The sequence below is a fragment of the Ambystoma mexicanum genome, chromosome 2q (assembly GCF_040938575.1).
Source record: "Ambystoma mexicanum isolate Mex_15411 chromosome 2q, UKY_AmexF1_1, whole genome shotgun sequence".
Lineage (NCBI taxonomy): Eukaryota > Metazoa > Chordata > Amphibia > Caudata > Ambystomatidae > Ambystoma > Ambystoma mexicanum.
This window is the reverse complement of record NC_090924.1, coordinates 1,298,142,795-1,298,156,850: the sequence shown is the minus strand read 5'-3', so window position 1 is coordinate 1,298,156,850 and position 14,056 is coordinate 1,298,142,795. Positions and strand designations below refer to the sequence as shown.

The 14,056-nt window shown below is 45.9% G+C and overlaps 1 protein-coding gene across 2 annotated transcripts in view; it reads left to right on the top strand.

The window, feature by feature from the left end:
• The first annotated feature begins 424 nt into the window (after window positions 1-424).
• ATP2C1 (ATPase secretory pathway Ca2+ transporting 1) overlaps window positions 425-14,056 on the top strand; it is a 1,883,161-nt gene continuing 1,869,529 nt past the window's right edge. Inside the window, exon 1 of one of the 2 annotated variants that reach the window (XM_069648728.1) lies at window positions 425-655. In XM_069648728.1, the coding sequence (XP_069504829.1) occupies window positions 539-655 (117 nt within the window). In that variant the 5' untranslated portion in view covers window positions 425-538. The remainder of the gene's footprint in view (window positions 656-14,056) is intronic. The other variant, XM_069648731.1, reaches the window with a different exon arrangement.

Sequence of the window (14,056 nt, the reverse complement as noted above, 5' to 3'; positions counted from 1 at the left end):
ATGGAGTTTTAATGAAAACTAAGTCCTGCTTTTGCCTGAATAGAGGAAGATCTAGTAACTAAACACTGCACATGTGTGCAGTCACAGGACTATTTACGCTAACCTAGAGGGAATGGAAATACATTGGAGATGCCGATACAAAGTTGCAATCACTGTGTTCTTTTTTTTGACATCTCAGTTTTTCTATTTTCAAGGTTTGTTGTCACATCTCTGCCAGGAACACTCAACATGACAGCCCGTAAACTGCAACCTGGGCTGTCCTGACATTTAACTCACTGACTGCGCAGCACACTCCACACACACACACACACACAGAGCACTTGATCCCCTGGCGTGTCGCTGGCGGATTGGAAAAGAAGCGTGTGCAAGAATTCAGAGGCCGTGCCGCCCCGCCGGCCCCACCCTTGCTCGGCCGAAGCCGGCTTATCGACTTTACCAAAAGCACAGATGAAGGCTGGCTGCGGTATTTAGGTCACCAGGTTTCCTCGGCCTGAACGCACCACCAAAAGTGGCCGACTGCCCAGCGCGTCCTTTCCAGATGGAGCCACTACTGCACGAGTCTTTCTTCTCGCGCATCGTCCAGCTGCCTCTAAGTGGCCTGCGATTCATAAATCGGCATTTTACAGCGCCAGCCAAGGAAGCCGTCCCACAAGAGGTAAACATTGACATGTGTGTTTGGGCATTCCCTCGCCTCCTAAGCCGGTTTATACAGGCGTATACTGAGCTGACGGTCTTGTTCCCAGGATCGTTAGTGGAGATACAGAGGCGTTGCTAGGGGGGGCTAAGGGGGCTATAGTCCCTGATCTTTTGGTTGTAGCCCCGGATAGAATCTCAGGAGCTACAGCCAAAAGACTAGCTAGCCCTGAGTCCCAACAGTTCCGACAGCAGCTTAGCCCCTGGTCTTTTCCAGACCTAGCAACTCCCCTGGTGGAGAACAGTTGTTTTGAGGGGGGGGGGGGGGGGTGGCATACTTCTTATATATTTTCTTCCTATGAAAGTAGGGGAGGCAAAAGGGAAATCCTGATTGCCATTGCACAGCAGTAGCAGTTCACCCGAAACAAGATACACCTGGGAATAACATAACAGGTGTGCTGGATATCCTGGCATTCATAACTGATGCGTATTGTTACATAACTAAATGCTCAAAGTATCTTAGGTTCGCCTTTGCTTTGTCTGGTAGGCATTTTGCAAAAAAAATATCTTTGTCCATGGATTCTAATGGCAACATATCTGCTGTATCAACGTGTTATAATTGCTGGTGCAGACTTGCATTTGGATGCATTTAAATCGCACGGATAGGGGACCTCTGTGAGAGTGCATTTGCATAGATTCGATCGTGATTCATTTATTAAAAAAACGCAGGCTCTAGAATATTTAAAAATGACACTTGCATTTAAAATGGAGCCTAATAGTGGTCTTCCCTGCCTTAAAAGCTGTTGAAATATGTGTTTGCGTCAAAATGTCTTGCTTATATTCATGTCTCTGTCACTACCTGAAACCGGATCCGCCTGTATAGACAGCAGGGTGTAAGTGTGTGTTTGAATCGGACAAAAAACTGGATCTCCGAGGTTCTAAAGAGCACTTTGGACACAACTACCAATAGTGAGAAGCCATACTTCATAGGCATCGGGCGTGGACTGTCGTGACCTACAATACAAGGCAGGTGTTACTATAGAGAGGCACGCACTTCTCTGGGTACCCCCTGCCCAGTCCCCGAGTGAGGTACTTGCATAAATATAGTGTGGATCTAACTTTAAAGAAACATGATTGTAGATAGAATAAATAAGGGGTTGTGGGCAGTGCCGGCCATAGTGGCGGCAGCGCCCCGGGCAGAAAAAATATATTGGTATCCCCCTGCCCCCGACTCACCGCGCGCCTTGGTCAATGGGGGGGTTGCCAAATGTTTCTTTTCGGTGGTGGGAGAAGGCTTCCTTTTTAAATTCAATGCGCTCACTGGGAGCGGGTGCATTTAACAATAGGGTGCTGTGGCACCCTATTAAGATGATTATCTCTCCACTCCCACATCCAGTGGGGAGGTAATTATCTCAATAGGGTGCCAGCCCCCTATTGTTGTTAAATTCTCCCGCGATCGCCTTTAATTTCAATAGGACACTTCTCCCACCACACCAGCTCGGGGTAGCCCTTGAAAGGCTCCCCCCGAGTTGGTGCCCTGGGGAGCTATGGCGCCCCGGGCGGTCGCCGGCCCGCCCTCTGCCCTGGTTGTGGGACAGTGAGACTGGGAACTCTCCATGACCACTAATATAAAGTTCTAACTGTCCCTGATTTAGGTTATAAACTTACTTTAAAAAAATAATAATGTGTTTTTATGTTTGTATTGGCATTTTCAACAAGTACAAAACAATCCCACAGGGTTGGAGATACAGCACATACATTTCTTGGGGGAGTAGGTTGGCGGGCCGCTTACCATTTGTTGTACATGGCCCTTTATTTCTTCCCAAAACCCTCCAGTATCGGGCAGTCCCACCATACATGTCTCCAATTCCCTCTCCCTGAGCAGCCTCTCCAGCATTCTTGTGTTACCCCTGTGTAAATTTAGTGCAATCTTTCGGGAGTGTAGTGCCACTGTATCATCACCTTGTGCCATGCTTCCCTGGTTTGAATGGGTCGAGTTAGTTTCGGTATTTGCTCCCAAAGGGTCTAACAGTGTTTTACAGGTAAGTCTTCCCCCAACTACCTTTTGGCAACGCTTCATATATGTCCGGGTGAGGTCCGGACCCTCCCCTTGTAGTGTCGTATATAGCTTTGACACCAGCTGTTTTACCCCTGCATGTGTTGTGATGAACTTCTCGAATGCGGTCAGACCCCTTAGCGCTGCCTTCTTTATGTCGGGTTGTTTCAACCAGTGCCTCAACTGATAATACTCCAGTCTGTCTTTTTCTGTTAGCCCTAGTTGTTGTTTAAAATTCTCGAATGACCTGGCTTCGTCATCCACCATCATATCTCCCACCATTCTACACCACATTTCACGCCATCTCGCAAATGAGCTTGGGTTCATCCCCAGAGAAAACTGTGGGTTACCAAAAAAAGGGGAAAACGGAGATGGAATTGTCGTTGGGTGACCTTGACTGAGAAGACAGTCCCAGAGGGCGCAGACTACAAGTAATATCTGACTTAATCCTGCATTCCGCGGCCTGTCTTGTCTTTTTAACCATAAAAGGTAAAACACTTGTGTATCAGTGCGTTAAAAATGCCATATCATATCATAACAGACTCTCCACATGAACCCCTGCTACCGCCTGTTCCATCCTAGCCCCCGGCTTAAACCTATCGTTCCAGAACCATTCGCGTAGGACCTGCAGTTGGGCAGCTTCATAATATTTGGCAAAATTCGGCAACCCCAGTCCACCCTTCACTCTAGGAGCCATCATGGTTTCTAAAGCTATTCTAGGGTGTTTATTTTGCCATATGAATTGTGATGCCAGTTTGTCAACTGTCTTGAAAAATGATTTTGGAACTTCAACAGGAAGTGCCTGGAAGTGGTATAGTAGTCTGGGAAGTATAGTCATTTTTATTATAGCTATCCTACCCAGCCAGGATATGCACATGGGGTCCATCTGCTTGGGTCTGCTTTGATCTTAGAGAGCAGTTCTGGATAGTTTGCCCCATGTAGCCCGGAGATGGAATTGGTTAAGTTCACTCCCAGGTAACTGATCTTGCCCCAAGCTAAATTAAACGGGGAAAGTGGCGGCCATTGCCATTAGCTGATTTTCTGTGGGCCCCAAGTTCAACAGCTTGGATTTGGTCATATTTATCTTTAGTCCTGTGACCTTCTCCATGTTGTAGAGCTCTATGAGCAAAGCTGTTATAGAAGTCTCTGGGTCTGTCAGGGTCATCATCATGTCGTCGGCGAAAAAGCTGCTACCTTGTGGGCCTCCTCCACAAACCGTATCCCTTTTATGGCTGGATTATGTCTAATAGATGTCAGAAGCGGTTTCTAAATACAACGCGTAAAGAAGTGGGGACAGGGGTCAGCCCTGTCTTGTCCCTCTTGAAATATGTACTTTTTATGATAGGTGGGAGTTGATTGAGAGCTGCATTGTGGGAGTGCTATAATTGGCCTTAACCATGCTTATGAATTTAGGGCCTATCCCCATTTGTTTCATTGTCTCAAATAGAAATAGCCATTCAACCCGGTCGAAGGCCTTTTCAGCGTCAAGCAAGATTATTGCTGCCGGAACACGACGGCTCTCCACTTTCTCTATCAAGTGGGCTAGCTTATTTGTGCTATCCCATGTGTGTTGACTCCTTATAAATCACGCTTGGTTTGTGCCCACAAGGTCTGGCAGAAAAGGTGACAATCTAGTTGCTAGGATCCTGTATAGATTTTTACGTCTAGGTTTTAGCAGTGCTATGGAGTGATAAGACCCACAAAGTATTGGGTCTTTATTAGGGTTTGCTGAGCACCGCCACCTTTTTAAAGAGGCGGGCCAACCTTGGGCCCAGTTGTTTGCAGAACCTTTGATAGAAACTCGCTGGAAACCCATCTTGCCCGGCGTTTTGTTCTTAGGCAATCAATTAATTACAGCTTCGACCACTTCCTTAGTAATTTCTTCTTCTAGCCCCTCCCTGTCGGGGGGTTGCAAGCTTCCACAATTGAACCTTCCCTAGGTATTGCTGTATCATTGCCAGGCATTGCCATCAAAAGCCAGATCACTCTATTACCTCCTCGCTGTCTTCTTAGTCATAGTCCATACACTGAGGTGAGTCCTTACCAGGGAGACAGATGGCTCACAAGCCCTCTAAAAGTGTTTTGTTATTCCCATTTGTTTTTTTTAAACACCTCCCCCTAAGATGGGTACAAAAGTACTAATTACTCATTGAGGCCTCCTGTCTTTTCTGTCTTCGCTGGAGGCTGTTTCATGTATGCCTCCTTTGGAATGTCATAGGTAAGTAGCATTGTTTTGGACATGGCCATGGATAGATTTCTGAAGTAGATGGGTCCTTGCCTTTTAGCATTCCTTAAGGCCAAGCAAGATCTGCTGTGATGTGCTCTTGCAGGATGTGAGGGGTCAGAAATGAAAGGCGGATAACTAGGTAAAGGTTTTTCACAAGTAGCCATTTTATTAAAATATAAAAGGTGAGGTAAACGCCTAGCTTTCCGTAACCTAACAAGGATTTCCCTGCCTATAAAACAAAAACTAAAGGAAAACATCAAAAGGTATCTGTCCCTCACACTTGTACATACAACAAAAAGGATTTTTTAAATAAAAGTTTCAGTTAGCAAAAGTTATTTTTAATGGTTACATTCCACTTCAAGGATAACCCAAAGTTCCTTTCAACATCCAAGTTCTGTTTCACTTGACAATTGGATTATATTAGGATTAAACAAAGTTCATCACTCTGCAAAATAGGTTTCCACAAACTCCAGCTTCTCAAACAAAAAGTCCTTGTTTCATATTTCCAATGAACATTTCAATAGAACTTTATAAACACAACAATGTTTTCATCTGGATGGTTTTACCACAGTTCACCAAACAACTTTAGTGGCCTTTCTGCCACAACCTGTCAGCACAATGCAGTACTTCAATGTCTTCTTCCAGGTTCACTAACCTGCCAGGACTACCACTAACAAGCCATTTCCTGGTACACAGGCCTGCCAGGATAAAAACTCCAACCCCTACTACAAGTACTCTGTGCTGAGGTTATTGTCAAACATTACCAACGTCTTTCACTTTCTGCAACTTTAAGATTCACAACTTCTTCCATAAGAATACAACACTCTGTGATGTTGTTTATTCCATGTATTTATTTGCCACGTTACTTTCCTCTCCTCCTTTATACTTTCCACAAGGATGTCTACCTTTGCGTTTCCGCTATCACACCAGGTAACTGCTGATAAGATTTCTTATACAAGCTTCTCTCTTTATGTAAACTGGTTCCCCTTTTCTCTGTAACAATCTTTCTTTGATTTAGCCATGGTTTATTGTTAATGGTCTTCGACATTGCCCCCTCTTGGCTTTGACATGTTGGGTATAGCTAGGTTTCAATATTGCACCCTCTTGGCTCTGGCAATGACAGTTCAATATTAACTTCTATTGGCTTTGCTAATGAGAGTTACAGTTAGGTTTTAATGTTGCCTTTTCTTGGCTTTGGCAATGTGGGATACAGTTAGTTTTAATCTTGCCCCTTCTTGGCTTTGGCAATGATAGTTATAAGCCTCTCCCTCTTCATATCCTCTTTGCATATGGATACGAGCAAATATGCTTTTGTTCATTAGTACGGCATTGAAAAAATTGCATGCAGCCAGCAGTGTCTCACCAAGTGCTCCGGGGTCATCTCTCATATGCCAACTCACCTGCTTCTCCCTGCACATCCAGTGTACCTGCTGTTGCTGCTGCTGTAACCGCTTCAGTCTTTGCGGTTGGAGCCTTTGACAGCTCCTGTTAAGTTTCTGAGTCCCTCGTCTCTCACGAAAGGAGCCTGATTCACTCCTCGCGCTCTCCGATGCACACCAGCCACCGGACGTGAGAACAGGGAATGGGAATCTCTTTCTTTTTCAGGGTAGCCTGGCCCCTCAACGCTTCCTGTTGCGCGATCTCTGAAGTTTGAGCTTCTCAATCTTATGACCCTCTCGGCACCAGAACCTTCTGTACAAACAGCAGCGGTCCCGGCGTCTTCATTTCTCTACTCTTGCTGCATTCACGGCTGCTCACTGCTTCTCCAACTACTGCTGCCTCGACTTCCACCATGATTTCTAATGACCTGCACCAGAAGGGGCTTTAAATTATCAAAGTCCTACTCAGGTGTGGGACATTAGGAACATTCGACTTCTTATTGCAGTTCTGTGCCTCCAGGCCCCTCTTCCTCATCCCACTACCTAGGGAATTATGGGACCTAAAGTCTCTAATGTTTGGGCTTCTTTTTTATTTTAAAGGTCCTAATTTCAACCTTATCAAACTTATTTTATTTTATGGAAGTTATTTTTAGAAACAGGCCTTAAAGTAATTTTTGATTGAGGCTTGATTTCAGAGTTCATAAAAAAGGGGAAATGCATATATCAGGAGTAATGGTATTGCGATTCTGATCATGATATATTCTGTTCTCATGTTGACCATAAGGGTTTTTACTACTAACACCTTGGGTGCTTTTGGTAATTGGCACCTGACTCTGGCAGCACACCATTAGGTATTCTGGTATCATGGAAGTCTCACACTCCACGTCTCCCCTAACAGAGTCACTCTATTAAATTGGTGGCCTTCTCCTCCCAGGTGATCCACCTGGCTAATACAACCCTCAGGGTTAGGATCAGGAACCATCTGCCTTTCCCTGGCCACCTGGTAGGATACTTTAGGCAAGGATTCTGGGAGGATTCCACAGGATTCATCACATACCCTTCCCCTAAAGACCTGGCCTCTTATTCCACGTTCTTTGCCTACCTCTAAACCATCGGTCTTGTCTAAATTCAGTGCGGGATCCTGTGTTTACCAATTCCACACTGTACCCTCTGACAATTTATTTGTTTGCACCCAAGAATTTTGGGGAGAATAAGAATAGCACATCTTATTCTTCTTTTCATCAAGGTGATTAACTGTTTTCAATTTCGACTGAGCCACCCGAAGAATCCATTCTTCAAAATGGGGAACATCACTACCCAAAATCATTGGAGTGGGAAGGTCAGGTCACTGTCGCTAATAACGATGTTGCGTTCCCTAAAATGGTAACATTAAATTTAGTTAAGGGATGTCCTGTAGCCTGTTTGTGAACACAACCTACATTCCTTTGCTCTATGGTTTCCCAATCTTTAGCAAGAATGGCAGTTTTTACTGCAGATCCTTTGCTTCCTGTATCTAATTGAGCCCAGATAGTCTTTCCCTGAATCACCACTGGGATTCGATAATATTTTTTCTCCCCTGTACAAAACATCACACCAGGTTTTTGAGATGAATCAGCAATGATTCCCCAAGAAAACCTGGCCTGAGACCCTTCTCATGTGGCAAGAGAAAGGCAGATACTTTCTTTCTTACAGCAGGTAACGGAGAGAACGAGCAGCTAAATGGGAATTATTACACAGTTGGGGAAACTTGTCCTAGTATAAATATTGAACTTTGGGAAACCAACTTGATGAACTATAAATGCAGAAAAGTGAGGACGGGAGAAGCAGAAAACCCTAAAGGGGGATATAAAAGAGTGTGGAGAATAATACCTTATGAAGAGGGAGAGTCCATATGTGGGTTTACTAAAAATAAAAAGGAACAAAATAGAGAATGGATATGATGAAGTGAAAACCAGAGAAACCATTAGAACAACCCCTATTCCAGACCCAGTATATGATATCAATGTGAACTGTTATTATCCAAGAGGTCACATTTTCTACCCAAGTGGTACTTTGCAAAAGTGCTTTGAAACTGGTGATAATAATCAGAGGAATCTAAAAAGGGCCAAGGAACTGAATATTAAGATTACCTTGCGGCATCCCGAGGAAGAAGACCTGCCCTCAACCATCATCCACAAGGCTCAAAGGAATACACCACCAGCCTGCCTTCAGGTAAGCATGAAGTGCTTGAGGGGCATTGCCAGCACCTCAGCATTATCGGAGCGCTGTGCGCTCACTGGAAATCATCAAAGAATAATGAAAAAAAATGTGCACTAAATTCGAACATATTTTGAAATCGTGTGAACCCTCTCAGTGCAGCGCCATATGGAGGACTGGTGTATGTATTTGCGCACTCTGCTTTAGAATTCAAAGCCTGCTGCCTTGAAATCTCGTTGTTGGCCTCTCTTTAAACATGGATGACCTCTAATTTCAGTTGCTGAAGTGCCCGACCTCCCATGTCTCGTCATCACTGATTGGACCTTGCTTTCTCCATAAGGCCCAATCAGGTCAGCTCCTGTCTGGGCCGAGGATTGCTGGGTGGGCCCCCACACATTTTCCACCACTCCAAACTATGCTGCATACTGTGGGGTACATCCTGCTCTCCCATGAACACAGGCATTCACAGCCCTTCAAACTTTTGAGCCTCCAGTGAGTGATGGTTGAACTATTCTTTTGCCTCCTCCCCCAGCAGCCGGATCTAAATCTTTGTACATCTAACTTTGCTTATCCTCTTCTCCTTTCTCTTCTCTCTCTGGTGTGCCCTCTGCACAACATCGTTTTTAGCTGTGTGGATTTACATCTTGCACCTAATCGCACTACATTTGTAGCCTTTCATTGAAGATCGTATTTTATCTGTGTGTATTTACATCCTGCACCCTGATTTACTCCATTTGTGGCCTTTCAATGAAGATCGATTTTAGCGTGTGTATTTACATCCTGCACCTTGATTTACTGCATTGTGGCCTTTCAATGAAGATCGATTTTAGCTGTGTGTATTTACATGCTGCACCTTGATTTACTGCATTGTGGCCATTCATTGAAGATCGATTCCTGCACCCTGATTTACTGCATTTGTGGCCTTTCAATGAAGATAGATTTTAGCTGTGTGTATTTACATCCTGCACCTTGATTAACTTCATTGTGGCCATTCATTGAAGATCGATTCCTGCACCCTGATTTACTGTATTTGTGGCCTTTAATTGAAGATCAATTTTAGCTGTGTTCATTTACATCCTGCACTCTAACTTCATTGCATTGTGTTCTTTGCTACTACTACGCCGCCTGTGAGAACTGTGTAGTGCAGTCACCCCTCTCCTCTCAACATTCCCTCCATCACCATAATGGCACTCACCTTCTCTCCTATCTTCTCTAATTGTTACTCTTGCTCCTATCCCCCTATCTCACTAAGTCCGGAATGAAAATGCACAAAAAAGACATCTTACGTGCAAACACTGGCCTTCCCATCGCAGACACTTATATCAGCACAACCTTCAGAGAGGTCTTCACGTATATCCTCTTTTCTGTCCCCTCTCCAGATCTTTGCACTCCATCTCATCTCTACTCTCTCCCCTTTCACTTCCTCTCCCATTAACAGTGGGACCAAGTGGAAAGTCATCTTAGCTGGCTTCTCATCCTCACGCTGCGTCTACCACGCTGGCACTATCCTGGTTCAAGGTCCTCAACCCAAACTCATACTCTTTGACTGGATACTGCCTTCCCTCATTAACTGTCTTCCTTTTATTGCATCTCCCCTCACCACCCTCACTGTCCCTCCTCCCTTGAGCAGAGTACCACACACCTGTGCTCCTCCTCAGAAAATCTTCAAAGTCAGAGACCGCCTCCACCTGGTAACTCATAAAGCTCGCTCTGCCAACAAATACTCTGCTGACATCTGCTTCCTTCTTGAAGACACTGACCTAGACTTTCTCACCCTCACCGAGACTTGGTTCAATGCCAGCTCAGTCACTACTTTTGACTCCCTCCTCCCTGTCGGCTTCAAGATCATTTCCAAGCCTCACCCTCATTGTGCTGGCGGTGGGGTCGCCTTAATCTATCCTGAGTGGGTTACTTCTTCCCTTGTACCCACCCAATTCGATACTTCTTCAAGAGCCTGGTCTGCAAGTGGGTCATCTCTCCCTCATCCACTCTGACCATTGCTACCATCTACCGGCCTGCAGGCGCTACCACTCTGTTCCTCTCTGAATGGGCTGATTTCAGCTCCTCCTTACTTTCATCTACTTCCAGGCTCCTCCTCATGGGTGACTTCAACATCCAATTGGACGCCTTTGACTCAGCATCCATTCTGTTCATTGACCTGTGCGCCTCTCTCTCCCTCTCCACCCCCCCACCCCTATGGTCCAACCCACTAGGTCAGACACACCCTGGATGCCATTATCCACTGCAACCTCTCGCTCGCTCCTCCTCTGGTCACTCCTCTCTCCTGGTCAGACCATGCTCTCCTCTCCTCCCACCTGGGTCCCTTTGGCCCTCCTACCCACCCATAAAAGCCCTGCCAACCTTGTTCTTGAACAATCACCCGATGAAATGAGTGTCAGCCGCTGCCTTTGCCTCTACCTTCATCCTCCTTTCCACCCTTCCTCAGACTTCACCAAAGACTCTGCTCACAGCAATCTTCACTCAGCAATCACCAATATCCTTGACATCGTGCCCCAGTCATGAAGATCTGCCTGAAACCTGCCTCTATAGGTAACACCTGGTATGACTCCAAACGTGCAGCCCTGAAACAAAAGTGCAGAGCAGCAGAACAGAAGTGGCAAACCTCAGGTTCACGCTCTGACAAACTGGCATGTCGCCTGCCCCAAAGGCAATACAGACTCGCCATCCATGGTCAGAAAAGGGCCCACATTCAGGCATGGGTATCAGGTGCATCCAATAACACGGCTGAACGTTTCAAAATCTGCAGGGAGCTAGCCAACCCTTCCACAGTCTCGTCCTCTCCTCTTCCTTCCCAGGCCCTCTGCAATGCACTGGCACACACTTTGCCACCAAAACTTAGGACATCCTGAGCACCCTTGTTACGCACCCACCTAACCCATCCCACACCCACTTGCCTCCTTTGACCACTCCCCCTCTTCCTTCCGCCTTCTCCTCCTTTACCCCTGTCACACCTGAAGAAGTTACCAAAGTTGCCCGCTCTATTAAGGCTTCTTCCAAACAGGTTCACCCCTGTTCGTCCAGAACTTTCTAGGACAACATTGGCTCTCTTGCCCCTGCACTCGCTGATTTCTGCAATCACTCCTTCGCCACTGGCTCTTTCCCCTCCTCCCTCAAGCACTCCCTTGTTCTCTGTGAGAAACCGGAAGGGATCTCATATACTAGTACCCGGGGAGCTGTCATCCAGGTGGCTAGGACACAGCCATCGCTATTTGATCCAGTTCCTAGGGTGGACCATTGCGGGAGGATCACCTGGAGGGGGGGTCCTCGGGGAGTGGAAGTGGGTGTTATTAATGGCAATACATGTTTAGTAGTAACAGAAAGATAACCACTGAGTGACTAACCTTGATCACTCTGGTATCCATAGTGTGTTGCAAGAACCCCCCCTGCGAGAACTGGACTCTCGCCGCTGAGTAACAGTGTAGGAATGCCCAGGTCCCACGGGGAAACCCTCTGGGGAATAAAACCCTGATCTGTCATGGTCATCGGGGATTTGCTGCAGGTTCATCAATGATTCATCAGTAGTCCCGGTTCCATACGACCGCCTGAAGAGTAGAGATACACTTATTATATTGCATTGTTGAAGAAGGAAATATTGTAATTGAAAAGAAAGGAAGTGTAGATACCTATGTCGTCCTCACATGAGTGATCAATGTTAACCTTGTGTGTGAAAGCCAGAATTAATTTTTATTCAAAAAGGAAACGGATAGATTGAAGCCGAGTTCTGCACTGCACTATGCGATAAGGCTAGAAAGCTTCCTACCTTCGTATTGGAGTTTCATATGACGGAGGTGAATATATACTGCTAAAGAGCCTTTGTTCCGCGGGTATAGATCTGCAGTCTATGCAACTAAAGCAGAGATTTCTGTTACTGCTGGTAAGAATGTTAGAATGTTAGCGGGATTTGTATTTACAACTTCCTACCTCTACCGAGTGGAAATCGATGCATCGCTATAGTTGGCGTTTGCTTCCTTAATTCAGAATGACACAAGATTGGGTCGAGGCTCCAAGCTAGAATAATAGAACACAATGAATATGTTTGTCGTACTGAGGTATCAGAGTGATTGTGAATGCTAAGAGAGTGTATATCATTGCCGGGTAAAAGTAAGGCGTTCCCGGAAGACTGAGCCTCATACTCCGCTTTGCATGAGAGAGATAGAGCTACGCTGCAAGTGTTCTGTGTGTGTAAAAAAGATAAATGCATGTTTTTGGATCATAGACAAGGATTCAGGATAGTAGAGAAAGCATAGCATCCATACTCATTAAGCGTCTGTCTAGGAGAGAAGTGATGCGAGGACCGCAGGTTCTCCGAGTTTGATAACAGAATTGCATCGGATCAGGGGGCAGAGTTCCATATGGAAAACAGTTCGAAACTAGAATGGCACTGGCAATACAAGGTGTCATCTTGGAGGGCTGGCAAGAAGACACACCAATCTGCCTGCATCGCCTCCAGCGCTGCCAAAGAGACCAGGAAACCCTTGGATTCCTAACATTATGCCCCCTCCTAAGGGGAGTTCCCCTTGGCTTGGCCAGGTGGAGTCAGTAAAAACAGCGCACCAACTGGGCCATATGAGCATCAGAAGCAGACTCCCAAGAACAATCAGCGGGAGAGTAACCCTTCCAATACACCAGGTATTGGAGGGACCCATGAAAATAGCAGGAATCGCAGATGTCAGATATCTCATATTCAGGACCCACATCAGTGACCACAGGTGGGGGTCTCCCATCAGTCAGGCATCCAGAATGATCCAGAATGTCAGGCTTCAATTGTGAAACATGGAACACTGGATGATTACGACTCCAAGAAGGGGGAAGACGAAGTTGGACTGCTGCAGACCACACAAGCCGAATAATCGAAAAAGGGCCGAAGTATTTGGGTGCCAACTTGGATGATACCAAATGTCTAGGTAAAAAGCAGGAGGCAAGCCAGACCTTGTCACCTGGTGATAGAACAGGAGCAGGAGTGCGATGGCGATCTGCCGAATGTTTTGCTCTGTCCTGTGCCAACAATAAAGAGTCTTGGGCCTGCCGATGACCAGTCTGAATCTTGTGGACCAGATCTTCCACAGCTGGAAACCACGACGAAGCAGGAGAAATGGAAGGGAAACTTGTAGGATGAAATCCATAGGTATAACAGAATGGACTTGATTTCAAAGCAGCATGATAGGCATTATTATAGGCAAATTCTGCCAAAGTTAATATCCTAGCCCAGTTATCATGAGCAAAAGAGATGAAGCAGCGAAGGTAGCCTTCCAAAGTTTGATTAAGTCGTTCAGTCTGCCCATTCGTCTGCAGGTGAAATCCAGATCTTAAAGCTCTCTTTACCTCCAGAATAGAACAGACATGTTGCCAGTATCGGGAGGTAAATTGAGACCCGCAGTGTGAGACAATGGTATCGGGCAAACGGTGACGCGCAAAAACTTGTTCCGTAAAAACCTGTGCCATTTGTGCAGCTTTGGGGACTCCAGGAAGAGGAACAAAAAGCGCCAATTTGGTAAAATAGTCTATAACGACCATGATGGCAGTAAACCCCTCTGAGGAAGGAAA